Here is a 23,476-nt window from a genome sequence, read left to right on the forward strand (position 1 = left end):
CATTTGTCACCTCAACAGCATCACCGCAGCATTGAATTTGTTCTTTACTAAGTGCTAGGCATCGTCTTTTGGGTAGCAAAGTCTACTTCTTCTTGCAACTGGGATTTTGGAATGTTTATTTACATCCTAGCTGATCAGTACTGCATGTAGCTGGAGAGATGGTGAGTGTGTGTGTGTGTGCGCGCATGCGTGTGGTTGCGCTTCACGACTTCCTACCCAATCAGYTTCTCCTTTCTCTGATTCACTGATAAATCAGTCTGACAGTTTGTGGTCACTTGCATTTCTGAGTTGTAGGGTTTTGGTTTTACTTTGGAATCAAACAGAAGCTGAATTCCAAATAAAAGGTGTCTATTATTAAATATCCGGTAATAAGACAATTTCTTAAACTTTTGTAAGTGCTTTTTCTCATTTCCTTTTCAATTTGAAAGGCCATATTCACAGAACTTCTTTTGATGGTAAAGGCAAATGTCGAAAAATTCCCCCAATGCCTCTTTGAATGTGTGTGTGCATCTCTTGGCATGTCACATGGTAGTAATAGTGTGTGCTTTCCCTTAAAGTTAGGGATATAGTCTACATTTAAATCACTGTTTGATAAAACAGATCAAGTGATTTTTTTTTTCCTGAAGAATCAAAATGAATGCTTCCTTGTGCTAGAAGTAGGAACACTCTTGTTAGGCACCTGCTAGACTTTTAGAGAACAGCCCTTTGTAAGCTTTATATTTTTAAAAAAACTTCCTTTCTTTTGAATGAAACACTGACTTCTAATTGTGAAATTTTGAAGTTAACTTTAATATATACAGATGACTTGCACTGCAGTGGATCTAATTTTGGATACTTAAATTTGTTAATGCATTGGAAAGACTTGTTGTATTCAGATTGTGGCTTGCTTTTGTGAGGGGAGCAGCGTTGAATGAATGACCTGACAGATCATGACATAATGTGTCTTCATTGATGCTTGTATCTGATCAACTCACTATCTCTAACTTATTTGAAATGTGTACAATGTGTACAGAAGATGGATCTGGAAATCAAGGATTTCATTTGTGTACATATTGTGTAGGTGTTATCTGAGAGCAGATGGAGCGGAATAGTAAATCGTAAAATTCTAACTGATATTTGAAGATATCAAGTAATATCAATTTTTTCTGAATAGAAACAATTCTTACTGCTTTAAAGAGCTGTAGGAAATTTCCTGATTCCAGCTGGTAAATTACTAAATTTACCTAGAGAGGTAGAACAAATTTTGGGCCATGTAATAAGTACATACTATTTATATATATTTTTTGAAGACTTGTTCCTTTTGAAGGCAACACTTGMACACTAGAAAATAGCATACCAATTAGAGCAGATAAATCTAAAATTAATAGGGAAAAAAGGGAGAAAATTAAAAAACTTTTATAGTAAGATTGCAGGGCTAGTGGGTTACACTATATTCAAATGCATTTGATTATGGATGTTTTTGCCTAAAATATAACTCTTTTCAGCAGTAAACTCTGCTTTCGAGTCCTCTCTCGAACTTCTCTTGCAGATCAGGTGTACTGTGAAACAAAACTTAACCTTATTTTGTAATAAGGGAAGTAATTACAGTTTTAATCTAAAAGTGAAATGAGCAATAGCTTGAATGAACACTGTGCTGGTCTGGCTGGTCTGTTGGTGATGCTATGGGCTCCTGTGCAGGCAGAAAAATCTGTTGGGTTAAGGCCTGATACGGCCTGGAATATAAAAGACTTTCAATAAATGGGTGGTTTAGTTCATGGTTTATGCAACTTTTAAATACCTATGAGATAAGGCCAATAATTTTAGATGCAAAATATATATATATATATATATTTTTTTGCATCTATGTATGTATATAGGTGTTGGTACCTGAAGCCATCGATGGATTTTTTTTTTTTTTTTTTTTTTTTTTCTCTCTATAATTGGACAAGGATGGACTTCAGTGTTGTCAGTGCAGCTCTCTATTCTGTGAAGAAAATGGAGAACTGCCCAGTCTTTTCTTTCCCTTCCTTCCCCCTCTGATTTTTTTTTTTAAATCACCACCATTTAAAATCTGAGAAATAATATCCATATAAATCTGTTCTTATGGATTGTCTGGCACATGGATTCATTTCCTCAGTGCTTGCAATTTTAAACACTTTCTTCATAACTTGAACTCTTCTTTTTTACTCTTGCCTTTTTCCAGACCCAACAGTAATAACAAAGATGCCTGGCCATCATTACAGAGTTCAAGTAAATCAGCCAACGGTTTAACAATGGAACACAGGAAAACGCCTCCTATATTAGAAAATGGCACAGACCCAGAACACATGACTCCAGATGGTGCAGACTCAGATTTCGGGTAATTGTGCTGCCTTTTATACTTCAGATAGCTTGCTTTCTCTCTCACTGATTGGTGTGGAGGGAATGATTCTCCAGTTTCTCTGGTTGGAGAGCTGGATTCAAATCCTGATCAGGTCACCAAAAAGTCTGGGCTTAATCTAGCCCATGTCAAAAAGACTGATTGGCAGATTTTTCAGGAAAACCCTAACAATAAATAAGCAAGTGATGGTACAGGTAAGGGCTGAGGGGAATTGAATAATCACTTTGTCAAAAGATTATACAGCTGCCCAGAACAGGGCATTATCCAAGCCAGAACTAAACCCTTCATTTTTGTACAGAAGTTCCCACAAAAATAACGCACTAGTTGCTATGTTCTAGGAGGCTTGTCAACTGGGAAAGTCTCAAGAGCAAGAAGCTAAATGCTAGGCTGAAAATTTGTCATCTCTTTACAGCAGTGTGTTCTAGAAACACAGCTGCAGAGGTAAGGGTTTCCTAATTACCACTCACAACATGAACAACAGGGCAGCAGATCAACTGAGACCTCTTCTGTGCAGAGGAGGCAATTCATCTGCTTGCAGTAACTTCCTGAGTGCTAACCAGCTTTTTTCCTCCTTTACTGCCCTCCTTGAATAGAATTGGCGTTGTCTTCCATCATAAACATCACTGGAGGTTTCGATGATAGTCCGTAGTCATATTATTTTATGACTGTTGGGTCCTGTTGGACCCCTTAAGTAATATCTGTTGGGCTCATTCAGAGATTGAATGGGAAAATGCCAAGGTAAACTCTAATATTTCAAGAAGTGGTGTTGCTAATCTTCATTTTAAATCAATATTGAACCAATGCATTAACGTTGTGGTAAAGAGTGCTGCTGAAAGTGSTACCTTCTTGTTAGACTTAATAGCAGTCCCACTGAGATGTGATCAGAGATCCTATGGTGGCATCTCAGTAATGGCATGTAGCTTCCTTTGTCTCCTTTCTGGAAAGAACGTACTAAGTTTATGCAAACGTGCTGTAACCAGTGGCTAATGAATCTTATTCATTCTTGAGGACTGGAAGCCTATCTGACAAAGGGCCCTTAAGTTCAAGTATTACATGCATTACCTTTCACAACACTGCAGTTTGAAGCTGTGTCTTTCTGTCAGTGGCCTGGTAGAGCTGATGTTCCAGTTTTCCTAGTGGGAATGATTGTTTAGTGAAGAGTCTACAAAAATTTTTGTGCTGTAGGTATTCAGAAATTACTAACAGGCAGGAATTCATTCTGAGTGGAATAACCTTCTTGATCTTGTTCAGCCACTGAGTAGAAAATAGTTACAAATCTTTTTCTGGAGTAGTACTTTTTTGCAAATATATTCCTGATTTGTTTTTATATCATAAATATACTAAATACTTGAACTACAATTACCTTTCTGAGATACCAACTCAACTAGTATTCTTTTGCACAAAAATTGTTCTCATTGAACGTAACTTTTATAGCCCATCTTTAGAATGGAGAATTATTTCTGCTGATTTTAGATTCTAATTATTCTGGGCTGTGGAGAACAAACATGGAGGGAGAAGTCTTTTGAATTCTGAACCATAAGTGGCTCTATGCAGAATTAAAGGGATGTTTGAAAACAAGATGTTGGTGGGATCTGAAGTCTGCACCCAGTTAAAGTCTGTATTTTTTGTATTAACAGAATATGCCTGTAATTTGTTTTGTATCACATTCTGACTTGAACTTAATTCATAATTATAACTTGTGTGTGTAGAAGGACTGGGCTTTCAGGCTATGCAGCTTGATATTTGTGCATACCTCTTATGAGTAGATAAAATGAAAGCACCTATAGATTGTAAAGCAGAGATTTTCATCTGAACTGAAGATAGAGCTGTCTTGTTAATAGAGAATTTAGTAGAACGAAGGCTGCTCACAAATGCCTGCGGGACTCCTGAACCCTGAGATATGCCATTCCAACTTAGTCATGCTTATTCCTAGTGAACAGTGTTCTGAAGCGGTTTTCTGTTGTTTCTCATCTTTATTCTGTTTGCTCTGTTTTTTTAAATGYCTTTTCCTTTGTTTTTCCCCCTTTTGTCATGCCAAAAGTTTGTTCTTTCTTTAGAACTAATTTCTGCTAGTTAAAGCTTGAAGGCTGGTGGGAAACTTGACTTCCTACCAGGACAGGCTGGTAAACTTAATCTGTTCTCTCTCCCTAGATTCATTTAGGTTATATATGGGAATTGAGAACTTAGATATCTTGAAAATGAATCTGTTTCCAAATCTCTCTCCAGTAATAGAATAAATGGAGCTGACTACAAATGGCATACTGCCATAATACAATAATCTTGTTTGAAATAGCATAGAATTACTTTGAACATGTTTAAAACTTTCCTTTTGTTCCTTAACAGGGCACTCAACAAGCAGAATGGGGGGGGGGAAGTAAAAATATTATAATATATGTCAAATGGTTGGAATGCTCATAATTTCAATCTCACAAGTGGACTTTTTCCTTGATTCATGATTTTTTTTATTTATCTATTTCAAGAAATTTATATTACTAAAAAGCAATTGTTGTTCACTCTGGATACTTGATTGTCTTATTGACTTTTTTCCCTTCCTACTTTCCTAGCCCTATCGACAAACCTTCAGATTCCCTCAGTATAGGAAATGGTGACAGYTCTCAACAGGTAAGACATAAAGGCTATGAAAGTATGAGTAGAGTTTGGCCTGATGCAACTTGCAGTTTGAGAAACAATTACTTTCAGAAAAAAATCATAGTTTTGTTCAAGACTACAAAATGCTGTTTCTAGTAGATCTGATGTTAAACATTTTACAGAGATAAAATTTCCTCAAAACTTCAGTTTGATATATTAACTGTAATACCAGAGAATGTTAAGTATAGTCATTCCTGTTTTAACCGTCTCTTTCTCTCCTTTGCCCATAGATAACAAACAGTGACACACCTTCACCACCACCAGGTTTATCAAAACCAAACCCGGTCATACCCATCAGTTCATCTAATCACAGTGCACGGTCCCCTTTTGAAGGGGCTGTAACAGAATCACAGTCACTCTTCTCTGACAACTTCCGGCACCCCAACCCCATCCCAAGTGGGCTCCCTCCATTCCCCAGTTCTCCACAGACTTCCAATGACTGGCCCACAGCACCAGAACCACAGAGCCTCTTCACATCAGGTAGGGACCTTTAGTTACATTGCTAGATGTTGCTTGCTGTTGTAACTGATGCCCAAAATTGTGGGAAACCAAAAACTCCGGGATTCATCTCGTTTCTTTTCTCTCTTCACAAATGATTAAATGTGTCCTTAAACTGTAGACAACACTACAGCTGTAGTAATGTTTCTAAGAAAAACTACTGTTTTTCAACTGTCTAGATTTATCTTTTAAGATTATTTTATGAGAGAGTATTCCAGTTTTCTGGTATGTTTTCTAGTATTTTCTGCTGTTGCTTTTTTTTTTCTTAGCTAACTACCTTCCTAAATAATAGGACAAGTGACAGGTATGCTTAATGTTAGCATTTCAGATTTCTGCTGGGGATGAGGAAAATACATGATGATGTCAGTATACGTTGTTGTAATCTGTGTTATCTGTAATTCCAATGTTAAATATCATTGCACACTTTCTGATATTTCCTGTATTATCCTGCATAGTTATGTGAAGCTACCTAATTTTTATCTTTCTGAAGTGAGGGAAATGGTAGAAATAGTTAATTGCAGCAACGAAAGACATCTGTGTTCTCCAGTTATTTTGCTATGAAATATCACTGCATATGAATGAAACTGTTTTAGGTGCATTTATATRCTCTTGAGAATGGTTAACTGTATTTAGGATCTCAATCTGAGACATGTTAGAAAGTTAAGTGATAAAGATAATAAATAGAATCTAGTGATACTTTGGGATACAGTTCTTTATTTAGTGGTTAATCTTCTTTTGATGCTTATCTCCCTTCTGGCTGCAATAATCCTGTTTGTAAATAATATTCATTACTAAAGAAATTACCTGCTGCTGAGATACACATTGATTTTTGTGATGATTAAGCATTAGTGAGAGACAGCTTCTAGATGGTAGAGATCTTGTTCATTTCATAATGAATTTCAAATGTCTTATTGCTATTTAAATCAGGATATGAAAGTTTTTTTTATCTAGCAGCTCTTTTCATTCTAAAATYCATGCTTATACACTAAAATGAAAGTGTAGATCTGTTCTGAGAGAGGATTCTTTGAGCATAATTTCAACTTTTTAAAGTGGTAGTCAAGGTTCCCTACCAGCAGAGGGAGTAAATGTTAAGTGATACCACTTTGTAGTCATCAAATTTCTGTGCCACAAAAAAATACTGTGAAGTTAGAACCCGTATCTGTTGAAGCTGAACTAAGTGTCTCAATATATTAAAACAAACTACAAATTGAAACTATTAGCCATGTTCCCCTAACTYGTTTGTTGCAACACTCAAAATACTTAACAGCATCTTGTAATGCAGTTTTACTCCCTTTTTTAATCAAGATGTGTACTTTACACCTGTTCTTTCTTCATGATAATAGACATTTTTTTCATCACTGCTCAGAAGCCTTTATAACTATGAGGGAGTATCCTTTTCCCTCTCCTATCATTTTTTGCACAGCAGAGCTGAAGCGTAGTATTAATACTGAAAGCAAAATAATTAACAGAGCAACAACTTTATTTAGACTAAAAAATTCTGCTTAGTCACACTTCCATTGAGGAATATGGGTAAAAAGAACATTTTAAACACGAGTTTCTCCATTGGCCTTAATTGAAAAAGGCTTTTTGCAGTCTAAGCTCTCAGCAATTTTGTATTAAAAATACTAGTTTCAATATTTTAAGTAATTTGATCTGTGAAAATGGAGGTCTTAGCTGATCAGTGAGGTGCCCCTTTGGGCACATGATCCTTTAGGGAACATGTATTATATGAAAGATAATTGGTAACATATTCAATTCCATTGAGGCTGAAAWTTTTTTTATTGATAGTTACTTGTTAATTTTTTTCTAAATCTTGTTCCTCTCCAACAGAAACTATACCAGTGTCCTCCTCTACAGACTGGCAAGCGGCTTTTGGGTTTGGTTCCTCCAAACAGCAAGAGGACGACTTAGGGTTTGACCCATTTGACATCACCCGCAAAGCCTTAGCAGACCTGATTGAGAAGGAACTGTCAGTCCAAGACCAACCTTCCCTCTCGCCCACAGCTCTTCAGAACCCCACCCCACACACTACAGCTGCCAAAGGGCCAGGCTCTGGATTCCTGCATCCTGCTGCACCCACAAATGCCAACTCTCTCAGTAGCACCTTTCCAGTCATGCCACAGAGGTTCCCACAGTTTCAACAGCACCGAGCAGTTTACAACTCCTTCAGTTTTCCAGGCCAAGCAGCTCGCTATCCTTGGATGGCCTTCCCACGCAATAGCATCATGCACTTGAACCACACAGCAAATCCCACCTCAAATAGTAATTTCTTGGACTTGAATCTCCCACCACAGCACAGCACAGGTCTGGGAGGGATCCCTATATCAGGTAGGTGAATTAGGACAGCCATGAATATGACTTAATTGATGCTTTCAGCTTCTCTGAGCCAGGACAGGAAAAGGAAATAGCCAGCTGCAAGCGTTAGAATGATATCTCTTGAGTGATATACTAGGTTTATAAAGGAAGAGAGGAATGTTGTTTTAAATAAGCCCTTTCTGTTCTTTTTTAAAATGTAACTGGATACTTAGCCTTGTAATACTGAGCTTTATAAGGAAGGTGGAGTATTCTGTGCCCGCTTAATTTTGTGCCAAAACAGATTGGTATTTTGGTGTTTTGGTCTTGCCAGACTTTGCTTAAGAAGAGTAGACCCTGGAAATGCACTGTGGCTTCAGTGTTGACATGCAGATACTGATCAGAGCTCTTAAAGAGGGAAGGAAAAAAGAAAAGAAAAACTTGTGTCAGATGTACTGACTGGTTGTTCCTTCTAGCGCATAATGAAATGGTTGTGTAATAAAACATTCAGTGCTGTTCGTTTCTGTACTTCGGATGGCCTTAATATTATGCTAATCTTTCACTGAATGGATGCTTGCAATGGTATAAGAGGTTTCATCCTGATTGTGAGGGCTGTGATGTTGGGGGAAAATAAATGAGCACTCAAGCCACTTTAGTCTGCCTTGGATGGATTGATAGCCTCTTGCAGTAAGCACTACAACTGATGAGCTAATTGTAGTGAATGTTGATTTGGTCAGAAATTCACTTCTGGAATTTGAAATGCTTCCACATTTCCTATAAGGCTTGTCTGAAACTGGTTCTCTTTTCCTACCAGGAAAAAATCTAAATGATTTTTCTATTAAGTTTATAATCAACTGTGGGGAGAAACTCTCTACAAGCTGTTGTAGATATGAGATGAAGAAAACTGGTTCTTGAGACTTTGTCACAGCTGTTTTCTTCTGATACATTTTGAGAAGTATTCCTTATCCTGTAAGGAAGTGACTGAGGGAAAAGGTCACTGTGTATTTTTGCTTCTAGTACAAGAGCTACTTTTAGCTATTTCTTTTCTGTGCTTTGTCCTCTCTGAAGCCTTGTCAAAGCTATAGTACTGCTGTAGTGTCCTTAGGCTGATTTTGTAGTATAAACATTTGTTCYAGACTACAAATATAAGTAGTTTGAAAGTCTTTGTACTGGCCCTGACAAAGCTTATAAAATTACCGATTAACTGATACTGATTACTTTGAAGTGTAAAAAATGAAAACAAGACAAAACTTTTTTTGATGTGGAGTCACAAATGCAGTAGCCTAACAGCAGTGTAAACTGTTGCTCTCTTTACCCTAACTTCTATGAAACTTGAAGGCATTAACAGCTGTTAAGTTTTGATTTATCAGTCTTCTATGAATAGGTTCTAAAAACTGCTGTTCAAGGGACCAGTGACAAGCAGCAGTAAGGCCCAAAATATCCTTGTATTGGAAAGTAAGATCTGTTTGCATTACAGATTGATTCTTGATTCCAAGTTTATTAAAGTATTCTTAAAATTGCATTATTTTAATTACTTCTGGAAGTTTGAAAGTGGTCCTTTTTGTCTTTAGAGAAGACTTGTGGATACTTGGCTCTGTCTCTGAAGAGGCAGGTTCTGGGTTCTTAGTTGATGCTCAGCTAATGTCATATACTTTCCCCATATGTTTTAAGGCAACAGAGATGATAGCCATAAATATTCTTTTTTGTATGTAACTGCTAGAACCAATTTTAATTTTTTGGCAGTTGCAGTGTTAAAAACAGAAAATAAACATCTGCTGTAGTCTCTCTGAAAAGTTACTTTGAGTTGGCCTTAATCTCTTGCTACAGAAAACATTGTCTGGTTTGCGATTAGATAACCTTGGTTGCTGGACTGCAAACATTTCTCAGTTGATCTACATATGAATTTTGATATTTCTTAAAGATTTGCACACTGATTGTTCCTCTTTTTCTGTTGTCGGAAATTAGATTGGTCTCAAGTAGGTCTGGTTTTGTTTTTTAGATTATAGACTTGTATTGTTTATATGATAGTTAATACTTCAGAAGCACTAGTAATGTGAAAATCAGGATATGCCAGTGTGCTTGTTTTATTGGCATGTTGACTTAATAGTTTTGAATTTATCGATCATTCTGTCTTCAAATCCTTATGTAGTGTACAGCCTCTCAATGCATTTATAGCTTTTATAAAGCTTTTATATAGCTTTTGAGAGAATAATTCCTGTTCTTCATGCTTATTTTTACTCTATCAGAAGTAGGTATGTAATTGTACAACTCCTACTTTGCTCTTATTGATACGTAGATACAACTGTCTGGAGAGGGTGGTGGCAGAAACTGACACACAAGTACAGAAGCTGTGTAGACAGCACCTTTCAGCTGTGTGTGTTGCTGAGGACTCCAACTGACCTCTTGAAAAGACTGTATGTGTYCTAATAGCTATTTAGTATGACAGATTAGTTGAAATGTACTTGAAGTTCCTTTGCCAGCTTTTTTTTAGTGGTGGTGGTGGTGGTGGTCTGTATTAGGGTGTTTTGGAAAATGTCATCAGCTCTGCTATTTCAAATGCAACAGGAAGAGAAACCTAGGATAGGCAAAACTCCAAATTCTATTTTTTTTTTTTTTTAGCAGAGACTCTCAACTGCTCTCAATTGAATGTTTACAAAAATCTTTGATCGCTTCCCTAACCCTGGAGTAGAAATTCCTAGAGCAGAAGATGCAGGATCAGTGGTTAAGAAAAATTGTTTGCTCATTCTATGCATTATCTGATTAGTTTATACTCTCTATTCAACCAGTTCTTTCAGACTTTTCCCTTTCATTTATGTGAAAACAAGCAGATCTAAAAATTCTTCTAAAACTTTGTTTGAAATTAGTGTATTATTGTCTAGGCTTTTTGAATACCAACTTTGGTTGATTTCACTAAGTTTATTTGTGGTTTTGAAGCTTGTGTGAAGAAAACAGTGCCTGAAGATAACTGCTGATTCTTGCTTTATGTAAGCATTATGATTCACATGATGTGAAATACTTAYGTTTGACATACTAGGAAAAGGTAATGTTCTAAAGCTGCCTGTTAGTCTAGAATCAGAGCTGTGCTGTATTTGACTCAGCAGCTCCAAGGAGAGCTGTTAGTGATGCACAGCAGCTTTAAATGGAGGGCCATAGGCACTGCATACATTAACTCCAAAATCCRTGTTTCTGTATGAATTTTGGTAGCCTATTTATCAAAGGGAGCAGTATTTATTAAACTCATTCTGCGKTTCCCAGTGAAATGGCATAGTTCTATGTCTGATATGTTAGCAATTGCAAGCCTATAATACTTTGCATAATTGACATCGTAATTTTTATTATACATATACTTGAAATATGGCATGTTCATCAGGCATACCTGTGTTCACAAACTTTTAGATAAAGGAACTCTGATTTCTGGAGAGATTTTTCTCCTCCTCTGCCTCAACCCTGTGATTTTGCAAGCCGTAGCAGATGCTATGTATTCCCATTGAAAGCAGCARTTTAGGCTTGTTGCTGGTCTCTGGGGTGGGATGGCTTAGGTGATTTACTGTGTAATTATAACTATTCAAATGTGCTTCAGGAGAAAAGAGCGATGACTCTTTATGTCTGGACAGCATGACTGCTGTTAAAAGCACTCTTAAACTGTATGCAAACCATCCTAAGAATATAGGACAGTGGCTCTCTGTTCTGTCARTCATGGTGAAGGAAAGGGCCCCGCACAGCAATGTGAAGAAATGTTTTGCTTTATTTATATATTTCTTTAGGATATCATAAAAGCCTTTGTGCTTTGTCAGTAGCTGATATAAAATCATCGTTGCAACCGTACTGCCTAACATTGTATTCTGAAATAATATACGTATAATATTGGGTAACAGGCTGAGGTATGTCTTAGACTAGCAACATTTTTTTGAGAGTTGAATGTAAAAACTAAGATGCTTATAAAATGATAGGCATGTTTATTGGTAGTGGGAAAATAGAAAGAAATATATTTTTTTTGTTTTTAATTCTTGACTTTAGGTAGTTGGTAGTCATGGATTTTATTCCATAGAAAAAGTAAGAACAAATTTGCCCTGTTAAAAGTATGAGGAAAAAGTTGTAAATAATTAGTCTACCTTTGTTGCCACTTCTATGCAAAATTTATTAATTAGTATTTTGAGACATTAGCTGTTATTTCATGTATTAATTTCATAATTATCTTCTGTATTTTACTTCATAATGAGAAAACCATTGTTTAAGAACATACTAAATTAATAATAATGATGTAGCTTGAAACTGTAGTTTTTCCAAGACTAATGCTACATTGTATGATTCACGTACATTCTTCCCATATATCATACGTGCATTGGAAAGCTAAGGGAAATAATCAAGTAGACATAGAGAAAAATAGGAAGCACAAACAAAGAATAAACCCAATTTAAAGTAGGAGAAGAAAGCTTTATGTGCTTGAATGTTGTAAGTCTCCATAGTTGAGTGTAATTGATAAGGTTTTGTTATATCAGAACCTTTTAGTTTTAATGCTGTAGCGTCTCTTTTATATGTGCAGCCTAACTGATAGGAATACGTACATTTAAATATGAGATTGAGCCAATAAATAGGAAGATGACTCAGTTTTTGAGTGCCATACAGCAGTCTTTGCGATACTAACTTTACATACCTTATTGAGGTATCGATCAACGTGCACATCTTTGAATCTTGTCTGTTCTTGTTTTTTTGTGAAGGAATATCTAATAGGAGTGAGGGGAAAGCATGAATGTTATATTAAGAAGGACCAACTATTGTGCAATAACTGTTTTACCTCTACTTCTGAGGTTTTCTGTATCTGAGCAGCTTACTGTTTTGCATCTTCTACCACTTTAAATTATCTGGCTACCATGCCATTGAACTTACCTTGAACATCAAATCCTTCTTTGTCTAATGGTACTTTTTTGACAGTGTTTTAGTAAAACAAGCAGAGATCTTAATCTGTTGGCTTAACCTTACTGCTTTAAAACCTTTATTTAGAATATGGAGAAAGGCAAAAGATAGATCAGACAGAGAATTTTAACATTAATTCTGATCTGCCTTGAATACCAAGAGTCGTAGGCTGACTTTATATTTTTTCAAAATGTTATCTCATTTCCCTTTGAGAGAATTTTCTTATTTGCCCCTTTGCCCTTTTGACTTTGTCTCCTCTTTCTCGGTTGACTGTTAGTGTATTCTGTCTCCTGAACAAAGAAGGTTGTGGCTTGTTTTATACAAAGGAAGGGAGCTTAAAAAAAATGGCAGGGCTGAAGATATTTTCCTGTGGTCTCAAGCTTCTGCTCCCCTGTGTGTTTACGAAACAGGGCAGCCTCTCTTTTATGGTTGTTGAATTCAGCATATAGTAAAACTTAACCATTCTCAATATGCTGTGTACAGGATGTATTTGATGCTTTACTCCTAGCAACAGTTGAAGTAACTTATACAGTGCTGCCCCACATCCCTTTGTTTAGGTGTCACGAAGGACTAATTGTTACACTCTTCATCTTGACTTGACAAGTCATGAAGTGCTTACTGCAGTTTTAAGTACAGATGGTCTTAAATTTAACTTTGAGAGCAGCATTAGTCCAGTAATCTTCTTTAAAGAGGGCTGCTTGTTCGTTTGGCCTTGACATTTTGATTTTTTTGACAGCAGCTAGGTGGAAAGCACTGCAACTAAAATTCTACTTCTCTGTGCTCCTAGTTCCATTTATGGTTGTCTACTGCTAAAGGCTTTCTCTCATGAAGTATAAATATTGAAAATCTGGAAGTCTTTTACAGATCTTAACTAGTAAAACTAATAGTTTCAGTGCCAAGATTGGCATCTCCAAAAGCTTTTCAGACCAAAAATCTTCCCAGACAGCAGAGCAGCTCCTCCCTGATATTCTGGTATCAAGATCACAACTTATTTGAAAATAAAAGAATGAAAAGCACTGTTCGTAAAGAATGTTCATTTGTTTCCAGTATGGATTTTACTGACCATTGCATAGACCCTAATCTCTTCAGGTTTCCTCAACAAAAATAGCTGTTCTTAGTGTATAACCTTTGTCATTGAGTATTTTTGTTTTTCACGTTCTGAGTTTTTTTGGTTTTTTTTGTTTTGTTTTTTGTTTTTGTTTGTTTGTTTTTTATATTCTGACTTTTTTCTTGGAGGCTCTTGGGCTCTTGCTCCCACCCAGCTTCTTGTCAGGCATTTTGAGTCTGCCTGCATTTACCCCCTTCCCCTCCCTGCTGCAATTCAGGCTTATTTCTAAATTCTAAAATTTCTAAACTCTGACTCATTTTATTTCCAGTCATAACTTATTTTGTATTTCACTGGGAAGTTCAGGACAATATATAACGTTCAATTTGAAACTAAACTTTTGGCTTGCTTCTRTTGCACTAGAGACACTGGATTTGCATTCTCAACCCTCAATTGTGACAGTTTTCAGATAACTGTTTAGCAGAAACTATTGTATAAAAGAGATAGTATGCTAAGTGAGTCACCTCTAGTGGAAGAGGGCATTTAGTATTTCCACAGAATGATTGTAGTATCTGCAGGCGTACGTCAGCCTTCCTTGTTTGTTTCAAATGCAAGTTTGAAAAGTTCAAAATGAATTKAGCGTTTCTCAGAATATTCACGCACTGTGCTAAAGCTATTCTCACCATCTGGGGCAGAGCATTGGTCAGGATATTCTTAGAATCCTGGGTCTTATACAGGTTTTGTCAATAATTAGCAATAGCCTATAAGTTCCTATTTTGTTTACCAGTTCTAGTTATTGCATTGACCATGGGTAAAGTTCCATATGTTTTGCTTTTATTTGCACATGCACGCCCCACAGATACACTTACGGATTGCCAGTTGAGGTCAAAGCCTTCCCCTCACGCACTGACTTCTAGAATAGTCTAGCAAGTTTGAACTTTGATGCAGGAACTAAGAATAAGCAGCAGTATACTTAGGTTGAGATTAAGTTTGGTTATTCACGTGAATGAAAATCGTATGTCTTTTCTTGTGTACCATCTGGGAGTTTTTCTGTTCATTTCAGTATCTTAACAGTTTTTGTGCTCTCAGTTTAGGCTCATTTTAAGATTACCAGTGTTGAGAACCACTTATTTTCTTATGTGGTCCTCTTTCAGATGAGTCTTGTTAGCTCACATGAAAAGAATGTTCACTGACTATTGAGCAACTATTAAAGAATATTTTGTCACCTCTGTATGCACATGGCAGGCCTCAGTTGAGGTCTTGAACTTGGACGCTAAACATATTCAGTAACAAACTATTAAAATTCAGTAGTAAAAATGCTGGAATACTCTAGGATACTGTGGAAACGTGAACTCAAGCATGCTTTTCAAAGCAAGCTAGAATTTAAATTTTCTTATAGATTAAAATTACATGGCTGGCTGCTACAAATACGTATTAGACTTGATCACTTGAGCCATGGTAAGTGTGACGCAATCACAAGAACGCTCCAAAATACTTAATAAATGTAAAATTGCTTTTCTCAAGTCTAATGAATATCTGTCATACAGGCAAATAAGAATCTTCCTATTGAATATCTAAGATGACGTATTTCCTCATTGATTTTGTAGAAGGGATTTCCCCTGAAAATAGATTAAATTTCCTGTCTCTTAAGGCTTATTTAGTCACAGAAAGCTTAAAGCTTATACTGTCATGTGATCAGCAGGAAGAAAAATGATTTAGAAAAACTGTAAAAAAAAAAAAAAAAATGTGTGTTAACATGCAGCTCAGTAAGACAAACTATCAAGTACTAGAGCAATATAATGAATTTTAAGTACATCTAATTTTTACATTGAAAGATGGTACTGATTTGATTTACATGGTTATCTTTTTTAAATTGATTAGATAAGTAATTAATATAATCTTAGGGACTGGTATGGAATAAAGGTAAAAGCTGCTTCACTTGCATTGTTTTGAAGTTGAGGGTAGACTGGTATCTCTGTACTACTGAAGTCAATTCAGTGTGTTTATATATATATATTTCATCTTGCTCTTAAAGCTCATAATGATAAGAATTCCACATTATGGAAAGAAATTTAGAAAACATGTTCATGTGGTTTGCCAAACTGCTTGCCATGCATGGAGAATCTCTGAGGGTTTTTTTCGATGTTTTCTTCAAACAGCTGTCTCTTAGTGGTCCTGTCATTTAATGTCTCTTTAATATGAAGATACCAGAGGTTTAACTGTGTTCCTGATGGGCTGCATTGCTATTTTAATGTGGTTAGAGTCAGTTTTCTTTATTCTGATAGTGATGTTCCAGGCTTCTGAGAATCTTTGTGAAACTTCATGTGATATAAGGATTGTAGAGTTCCTAGAAATCATTGATTATCAGAATCAGTGAAGTCTGAATGTGAAATCCTTTGGACCTTAATTCTTACCTATTTAAATGGAATTTTATTCATGTTCTAAAAATTCCATGAGCGAAGAAGCTCTTCTCATTGAAGTGACATGAGTATGGTTCTTATTATAGCTGATTGGATGATGGATAAATGTATAAGCTTTAGATTAAATATCTTCATCTAATGTAGTGGGATCATTTCATTCTAAGATAAGGCAAAATGTCTATTTCTACTCCCTTCACACAGTGAAACACCAGACAATTTTTTGCAAAAGAGAAATAGTAATAGCAGAAAGTAATCTTAAKAAAATGGAGAAGCACCAGTCACTTCCCAGAGGAGGACGAGGGGCAGTTTCATAGAAGTGCAGGCGGCCTCTAGCATTTGCTACAGTAGGCAGCACCAAGCAAGGACTAATGGGGATGTCACTGTAAAAGGGATGCTTTCTGCTGACTATATTTGGCTCTGTAATAGAGTTGAGAGCCTCTGGCTGAACTCAGTCTCTGGTTCTTTCCTGCTCCTTTTCTTTTTCTTTCTCTCCTCTTCTCTCTAAGCTGTTCTCATTTAACTTTTTGTCATTCTGGCCCTCTTGTAGAGGCTTCAGAAGTAGCTGCTGTTGTACTGTGCCCTTGAAGATTTTACAAGGGCCTCCTTACAGCCAAGTTACTGTGATAGTCATWATTCTGTTTCTAAATACACCTTGATAGTCTCTTCACTTGTTCTATTGCTACCCTGTGTAGTCAGATACAGAGCAATACTAACAAGGTTGTTCTTGCTTCATATAGTGGTTTTCCTCTGAATGTCTTGCTTATTTGAAGCTTTTCTGTAGTACTGCTGTGTGTCTTGGTCACACATATGGCATACTAACATGATTCTTAAAGTTGCAGCCTAGATTTGGAGGAGTGTTTGCTTTTCAACAGGAATTTATGTAGGATTTCTGGCATAAACGTATTTACCTGTTATATACCAAGATAAAGCCAGATTTGGTATTAATTATATAATTTTGATATAGCAAAGAACTAACTACACTTGTTTTGCATTTATTTAATGTGATAATCTYGTAGTCTTTGCTATTAGTCGTTTATTTAAGCACATACTTTGTGAATCTTGATACAGTCTCATTGTAATTGGAACAAAAATTTGACCTGCCCGTAGTCTTTGTGGTGTTTTTCCTAGTTTTGTGTTCATTCTAGTTTACACTCATTCAATCATTGCTTGTCTTACATCTTAAATAGTTTAAGACATGSTATCCAGTTAGGTTTAAAATGAAACATAAAGTACATTAGCATCACAAGCATTGCATAGCCAAATTTGAAACCGCTTTGAATCYCCATTATGATACTGTTGGTCAAAATTTATGAAGTCCATGAATTTATGAAGTGCAGCTAGGTATTTAACAAATCTGTTCTAAAGTATGGATTATGTAAAATAGAGCAATTTTTCTTTCTAGACTTTCTTTCTCTGAACCCTCCCTTCTCCAAATACTGCTCTGCCTAATTTGAAGAAATAATGTCAGAGCATTGCAGATACAGCATATTAAAGTAACGCTACCAGACTGTCTAAAAAGATGTTGTAATGGGGAAACGGCAGTACTAGAAATTCATAAAATCACTGATTTGTCATACAGATGAATGTTCAAGCTTCATATCTTCTATTTTAAACTAAGTCTTTTTGCTTTAAAATGTGCAGACAAGTTAAACTTACAGTGAAGCTTATTTGCTCACTCCAAGACAGTGACTGACTTTGAAAATTTTTAGGTAAAATTGCTGTTGTTTCATGTTGGCATCAGAAACATGAAAAAGTTCAGTGCTAAARCTGTGGAATCTGCTCTCTCCTCTGGGAGCACAAGCTTCTAGCAGACCAAATGGGATTATAAAATGCACTTCAAGGGAAGACTGAAATTCAGAATGGGACTGTCAACTGTGTTTGAGATTTTCATGTGAATATTAGTTCTTTCCATGGGGCTTAACCAGGTTATTCTGTTGCCCCAGAAACAAGATGGAGGGAAAAGAAATCTCTAATATGTTTCCAGTTTATCTTCAGATTGGTGCATAAAATCTTTTCATTCTAGTCAAGTGGATTTGAAYCTGTTTTCTTCCACATTTTCCTACTATTGGACATACTGCTTTAAATTAGTATGAGGCTATGGAAGTAGACTGTTTTCATTCCTTTGGATGGGGAAGGATTAAAACACTGGCTCTCGCATTACTGGATTATGATAAACTGAGACAGAATTCTGCTACCTAGTCATAAAACTGCTTCCTTATACCAGCTTCTGCCTACTTCTTCTACAAGAAGTAGGGAAATATAATAGGAAAATAGTTTTTTTTGTTTGTTTGTTTTTTGTTTTTTTTTTGAGCCTGTATTAAGTGGGAGATAGCTTTTTCTTCTTTTTTAAAACACTTTTATACTTCACCAAGAAGCTATTACATCAATTAACAAAAAGGACAAAGTAGCAGTGGGATAAGTAGTAACTTCAGAAAATACCCATCTCTAACATATGGTTGTTTTGTTTTTTTAGCATAGAAGTAATTCCTGTCTCTGTTTATGGAGGACTTGCATTTCTAGTTTTAAGACTTGTGTTTAAAACTTGTGAGAATCCTGCACAGACATGCTGGTTTAACTGTTTGGTTTGAGTCTTGATGTATGGTGCCCAAAATTGTTCATGTACTGGTTTGCCTCAGGAGTTTTTCTCAGTGCATGTTTTTCCTAGTGGTAGGCAGTAACTGAGGACTTGGAGGGTAGAGCAGGAAAATCTTTGAGAAAACTGTGGCTTAACCTTCTCTATAGAGAAACTTTTTAAGGGCTAGTGAGCTGGGAAAGGTGTATTAAATCTTGGACATGTGGCAGTGTATTTACCTTGTTCTTAGGGTAGTCTATCCTAGAAGTAGAAGAGAGGGCAGCAGATCATCTTCCAGTCATGACTGTTTTTTTTTTGTTCTTCCTCTCCAATGCGTTCTGTGTATTAATCCCATATATTCTAACCCCTTGTCAAATCCCATATTACAGAAGAAATTTAATTGCTGTGTTTCTTAGAGCCTGGGAGTCTTGCAAAAAGCTGAGAAGCTTTCTGTCTGGACAACCTGCTTTTTTATTTATTGTGGCATTATCAGCCAAACTGCAAAACTCTTGCAGGCTCTCGAGTGCTGCAGTGCTTGTTCTCTGTTGTCAGAGGGCAATGTTGTTTGTCAGAGCTTGCCTTGCAGCCCTGCAAACCCTGCCGTCTGCAGAAGACGGTATGTCTTTTGGAATACTTTGTTTTGTGCTTTGTATCCTGGAGCACAAAATTTTAGTAAGTAATTGAGATGTGCTTATTGTTAACAAATAACATTTTTTATAGACAGTGAATCCTTTTAGAACTTTAATCTCTTGATTTCTGCAATTCGAAGTAGATTTTGTGCCAATAGCTGAGATAAAGGGTAGTCTTCCTTACAACTTCATATTTCTTTTTGTTCCGTGTTGGGGTAAAATAAGTGGTCCACAATGCCTGCCTCACAGACTAATGCATCTTGTCACCAAACAGCGCCAGTTTTTCCCATTCCTTGAAAACATTCTGAAGAAATCTATTTCAACTGCTTGTTACCTTTCTGAACTCTTACGTATGCTGCATTTGTCTTTTTTCCTTTTTTTCTTTACATGGAGAATAACATAAGATCTTTATATTGTCATAGCCCGAGATAGCCTAATGCTATACTATACTTTCCTATCTTACTATAATTTGTAACTCCTCTTTTCTTACCGCTAGCGATACTGAGCTGTCCGTGCTGACATTGGACTCTTTTCTGAATGACGTTATTTGGCACTGTGTGTCTGTGCATCCATATGCTTGGTACGGGTGTGTTCACTGCATGTTTACTTGCTTGCACGCTAATTCTGATGTTGGGTGTTAGTAACATGCATGGCATCGTCATGAGCTTGCAGTTCCMCAACTCACAGGGATTGTAATGAGTACGTTCTCTCTTGTGCAGCTCTAAGCATCTGTGCATATTTTTGCTCCATAGTGGGAATGACTAACAGCACAGAGATGCATGTTTTTGCACAAGTTTAGCTTCAGCTTTTGGAAGCAGTTGTGAGAAAATAATGGAAACTGTCCCATGTAGCATCTCAYGTGATTATTTCTGTGTTGATGAGTTGACTATTTTTATTATAGTAGCTGAACTAGAAATATGTCTCAATGAGCTCATGGATGTGGGCAAAAATCTACGAAGTGTATTTGACTAGTTAAAATTTTAAAATTTCTTTGAGGTTTTTTTTTTTAACCCCAGGATCATTTAACTAGGCTTTTTTGGTAAAGATGTCAAGTTTCTCATAAGTCTGCATGAAAAATTAAAAGCACTGAACTCTTTAAAGCTGTTTGTTTTGCATTTGTATTACAGGGARTAAAGTGGGAGTTTGAGAGAACAGGAAGTAGGTTTGATTTACAGTAGGAGTGAAAGTACAAGTGAGAGCCAGTTGTGTGCACTAGGGTTTGATGACCATGGAACAAATCAGTGAAAACCCTGCTTTTTTTCACCCAAAGTGACTTATACTCTAGGCCCTGTAGCATGTTTTCATGCTACGCACAGCCTGTGGATACKATCATGCTTAGGTCAGGGTGCTTGATAGCACATAGACAAGAGAAAAGCAAAGGTTACTGTAAGCTGGTCGTATGTGGCTTGAACCAGAGCTGCAGTTTCAATAGTACTTTCCTCCCAACACTGTAGCAATTAAAATGCAATTTGATGCATATACTTAGAGGCAGGCTTTTTTTTGTTTCTATTACCTGATTGTTCACATTTTTGTTGCTTACTATGTAAGAGTTGTCTGTCTTCAGTTTTGAGGTGCTTTATGCCCCAACTTTTGAAGAAGAGGAATTCCGTAGGCTTTGCCAGTAAATGAGGATACACACACACACACATATATAGTCAACAGATGTTGACTATAAGCCTTTGAAGTCTCTGGTTAAATCGTACTCTGCAAAYTGTAAATTCTGACTGTCCAAGCACTAAGGATGGTTTGTATAGTTATGGTRTACTCTTTGTGATGATGCTTTGTAGATGTCAGCTGCTGTCATGCTGCATGGAGATGCTTATGCACACGATTAAATGCTTATGCTGTATTAAATGGCCATATTAAGCATGCAGCAGATTAGAAATATCTTGCTGCAACAGTCACCACAGGCTAAGTGGTGATAGAYTAACATAGTGACTGGTTTTGAAGTCCAGTTGTGGACGTAAACTGAAGTCTGACTTGTGGATTGCTATTTGTGATTGAAGTTGCTTGCCATAAGTAACAAAGAGAACACTTTCTTATATAAAATTTACTTTAAAAAGACCTCAGATTTTGGAGAGGGAAAGTTCTGGATGAAAGCACAGGTTTTCAGCAATTTGCATTTCTTTTCTAGTTACAAAAGGTGGTTACTGGAGACAATTCTTCTGAGTTTTCTACTTTATAAGAATTGCCAAGGAATGGTTTGATAATGAATGTCTATTTGTGAGTTAGTGAAATCCTCTGATTTTTCCATGAAGACTTAAATCTCCTCCAGTGTTGATGGAGGAGCAGTGTTATGCAACTATCTCACTGTAATGCTTCTGAATGTCATGAAAATCCTCTTTTGAGCTAGGACAGCCAGAGATGGTATAAAAAGTTGTGTGCTATATTTCCATCAAAGATTAAGAGGTAGCCCCGGTGTACTGTCCRACATGTATCCTTTCAAATTTGACTGCTAGGTTTTCTGTATTTGCTGGTAAACACTAGGATGYTTGTGTCTGTTTTGCTTTAAGATAACTAAAACAAGAAATGAATCATAGAATCCARTAGTTGTTTGTAGTAGTGCTAATAGTTAAGTTATTCTGTTGTCCTTCTTTGTCAGTACGTGCCCTGAAACAGGTAGCCAAATAGTTCAGACTTGACTGTCTTGGTGTCCAGCTGGTTTGCCTCTAACTAAAATTTGAGGATGTAGTTGTGCCGGGAATTATTCTGAAAGATCTTTAAAGAATTTTTTTCTACTGTTCTACAACTGCAAGAGGAAATTGCATTCCTTCCAACTTCATGAGAACCTGGTTACCATTTCCTTCTGAAGAACATCTGTAGGGCAGTGAATGAGCAAGCTACAATAAAACAAAAACCTTTTGTGATACTCCTCCCACCTCCCTGGTTCCTCAAGTGATTTAATCACRTTCAGTTTCTATAGCAAAGCCCTACCTAGCCTTTCTTCACTTCAGTATACTTCAAAGAAAGCAAYCCTTTCAAGTCTACTGACCACTGATAAAGCAGATGAATTGGGTTATTTAGCATGCAGCAGAGTCTTCTCATAAAGGATCTGGTGGGTTGTCCCCCAAAAGTAATGAAGGGAGAGCTGCTCCAGCCTTAATTATTGAAGTCTCTGAACTGAAAAAAYATGGGGGAATATGAATTGGAGGAGGAGTTAAATCTTTCTCCTGCTCTTATGCTTGATTTAAAACCTGCCAACCCCTCTGAATAATTCATTGGCCATATAAACATCACCCTAGTTTTTGGATAGGGAAAGTATTAAATGCTTAGTTTAAAAAGTAAAATTAAAATCCCATACCCCACCAAAGAAGGACATCTGTTTCTAACTTCAGCTTTTTATTTTTTTATCTTTCATTTTTTTTTGTTGGTAAATCTCCCAGACAACAGCAGTTCTGTAGAGAGTTTAAATATGAAGGAATGGCAGGACGGGCTAAGGGCACTTCTACCGAACATTAACATCAACTTTGGTGGACTGCCCAATGCTTCTTCCCCCTCCAACGCCAACCACAGTGTACCAACGTCCAACACTGCCACCACCGACAGCCTGAATTGGGACAGCCCTGGCAGCTGGATGGACCCCGCAATCATCACAGGTAACCGTTTCTCACTCCTTCAGCTCCACTGGCAAACCATCAAATGGGTATTTGGCACAAACTGATTTGCATCTGGAAAAAAAGTCAGTATGCGGTGGTCTCTTCCAGCTTCCATCCACAAAACCTCAAGGGTCTAGGAATTTTATGGAACCACTAGGTATAATAAAGCGTCACCTAGCTCTTCGCATTGCATGCCCGGGACCTTTTGCAGAGAGTCAGGATGGTCAATGCTTATCCATAGGGTCAATATAGGTGTCCCTTCTGCTGGATGGCATGTCCGGTATGTGCGCCGCTGGTCCTGAGGCACTGATAGCATTAACTGGACTTTGTTATTTAAAAAGGGACGTACTCCACTTGTTTATAAAGCTCTCTCTTATAAGGCTGTCTGGTTGTGTTTCCCTGTTAGAGAGGCTGAAGCATGATTCAAATAGGCAGAGTAGGAGGTAAAGCATGCAGCGTACTGGTAGTTTGTGATAAGATCATGCAAGCAAGGATGCAGTCC

General features: G+C 36.9%; 1 protein-coding gene across 6 annotated transcripts in view; it reads left to right on the plus strand.

Annotated features, from left to right (window-relative positions):
- Nucleotides 1-23,476, plus strand: part of CNOT4 (CCR4-NOT transcription complex subunit 4) — an 81,803-nt gene that overhangs the window by 56,655 nt on the left and 1,672 nt on the right. For 4 of the 6 annotated variants that reach the window (XM_085321265.1, XM_085321264.1, XM_085321266.1 and 1 more), the window contains exons 8-12: nucleotides 2,183-2,338; nucleotides 4,924-4,981; nucleotides 5,239-5,488; nucleotides 7,337-7,834; nucleotides 22,762-22,974. In XM_085321265.1, the coding sequence (XP_085177391.1) occupies nucleotides 2,183-2,338; nucleotides 4,924-4,981; nucleotides 5,239-5,488; nucleotides 7,337-7,834; nucleotides 22,762-22,974 (1,175 nt within the window). The remainder of the gene's footprint in view (nucleotides 1-2,182; nucleotides 2,339-4,923; nucleotides 4,982-5,238; nucleotides 5,489-7,336; nucleotides 7,835-22,761; nucleotides 22,975-23,476) is intronic. The other 2 variants (XM_085321269.1, XM_085321267.1) reach the window with 2 other exon arrangements.

This window comes from Rhea americana, unplaced genomic scaffold (genome assembly GCF_003343005.1).
Source record: "Rhea americana isolate MKP2758 unplaced genomic scaffold, rheAme1 scaffold_69, whole genome shotgun sequence".
In the NCBI taxonomy this organism is placed as follows: domain Eukaryota; kingdom Metazoa; phylum Chordata; class Aves; order Rheiformes; family Rheidae; genus Rhea; species Rhea americana.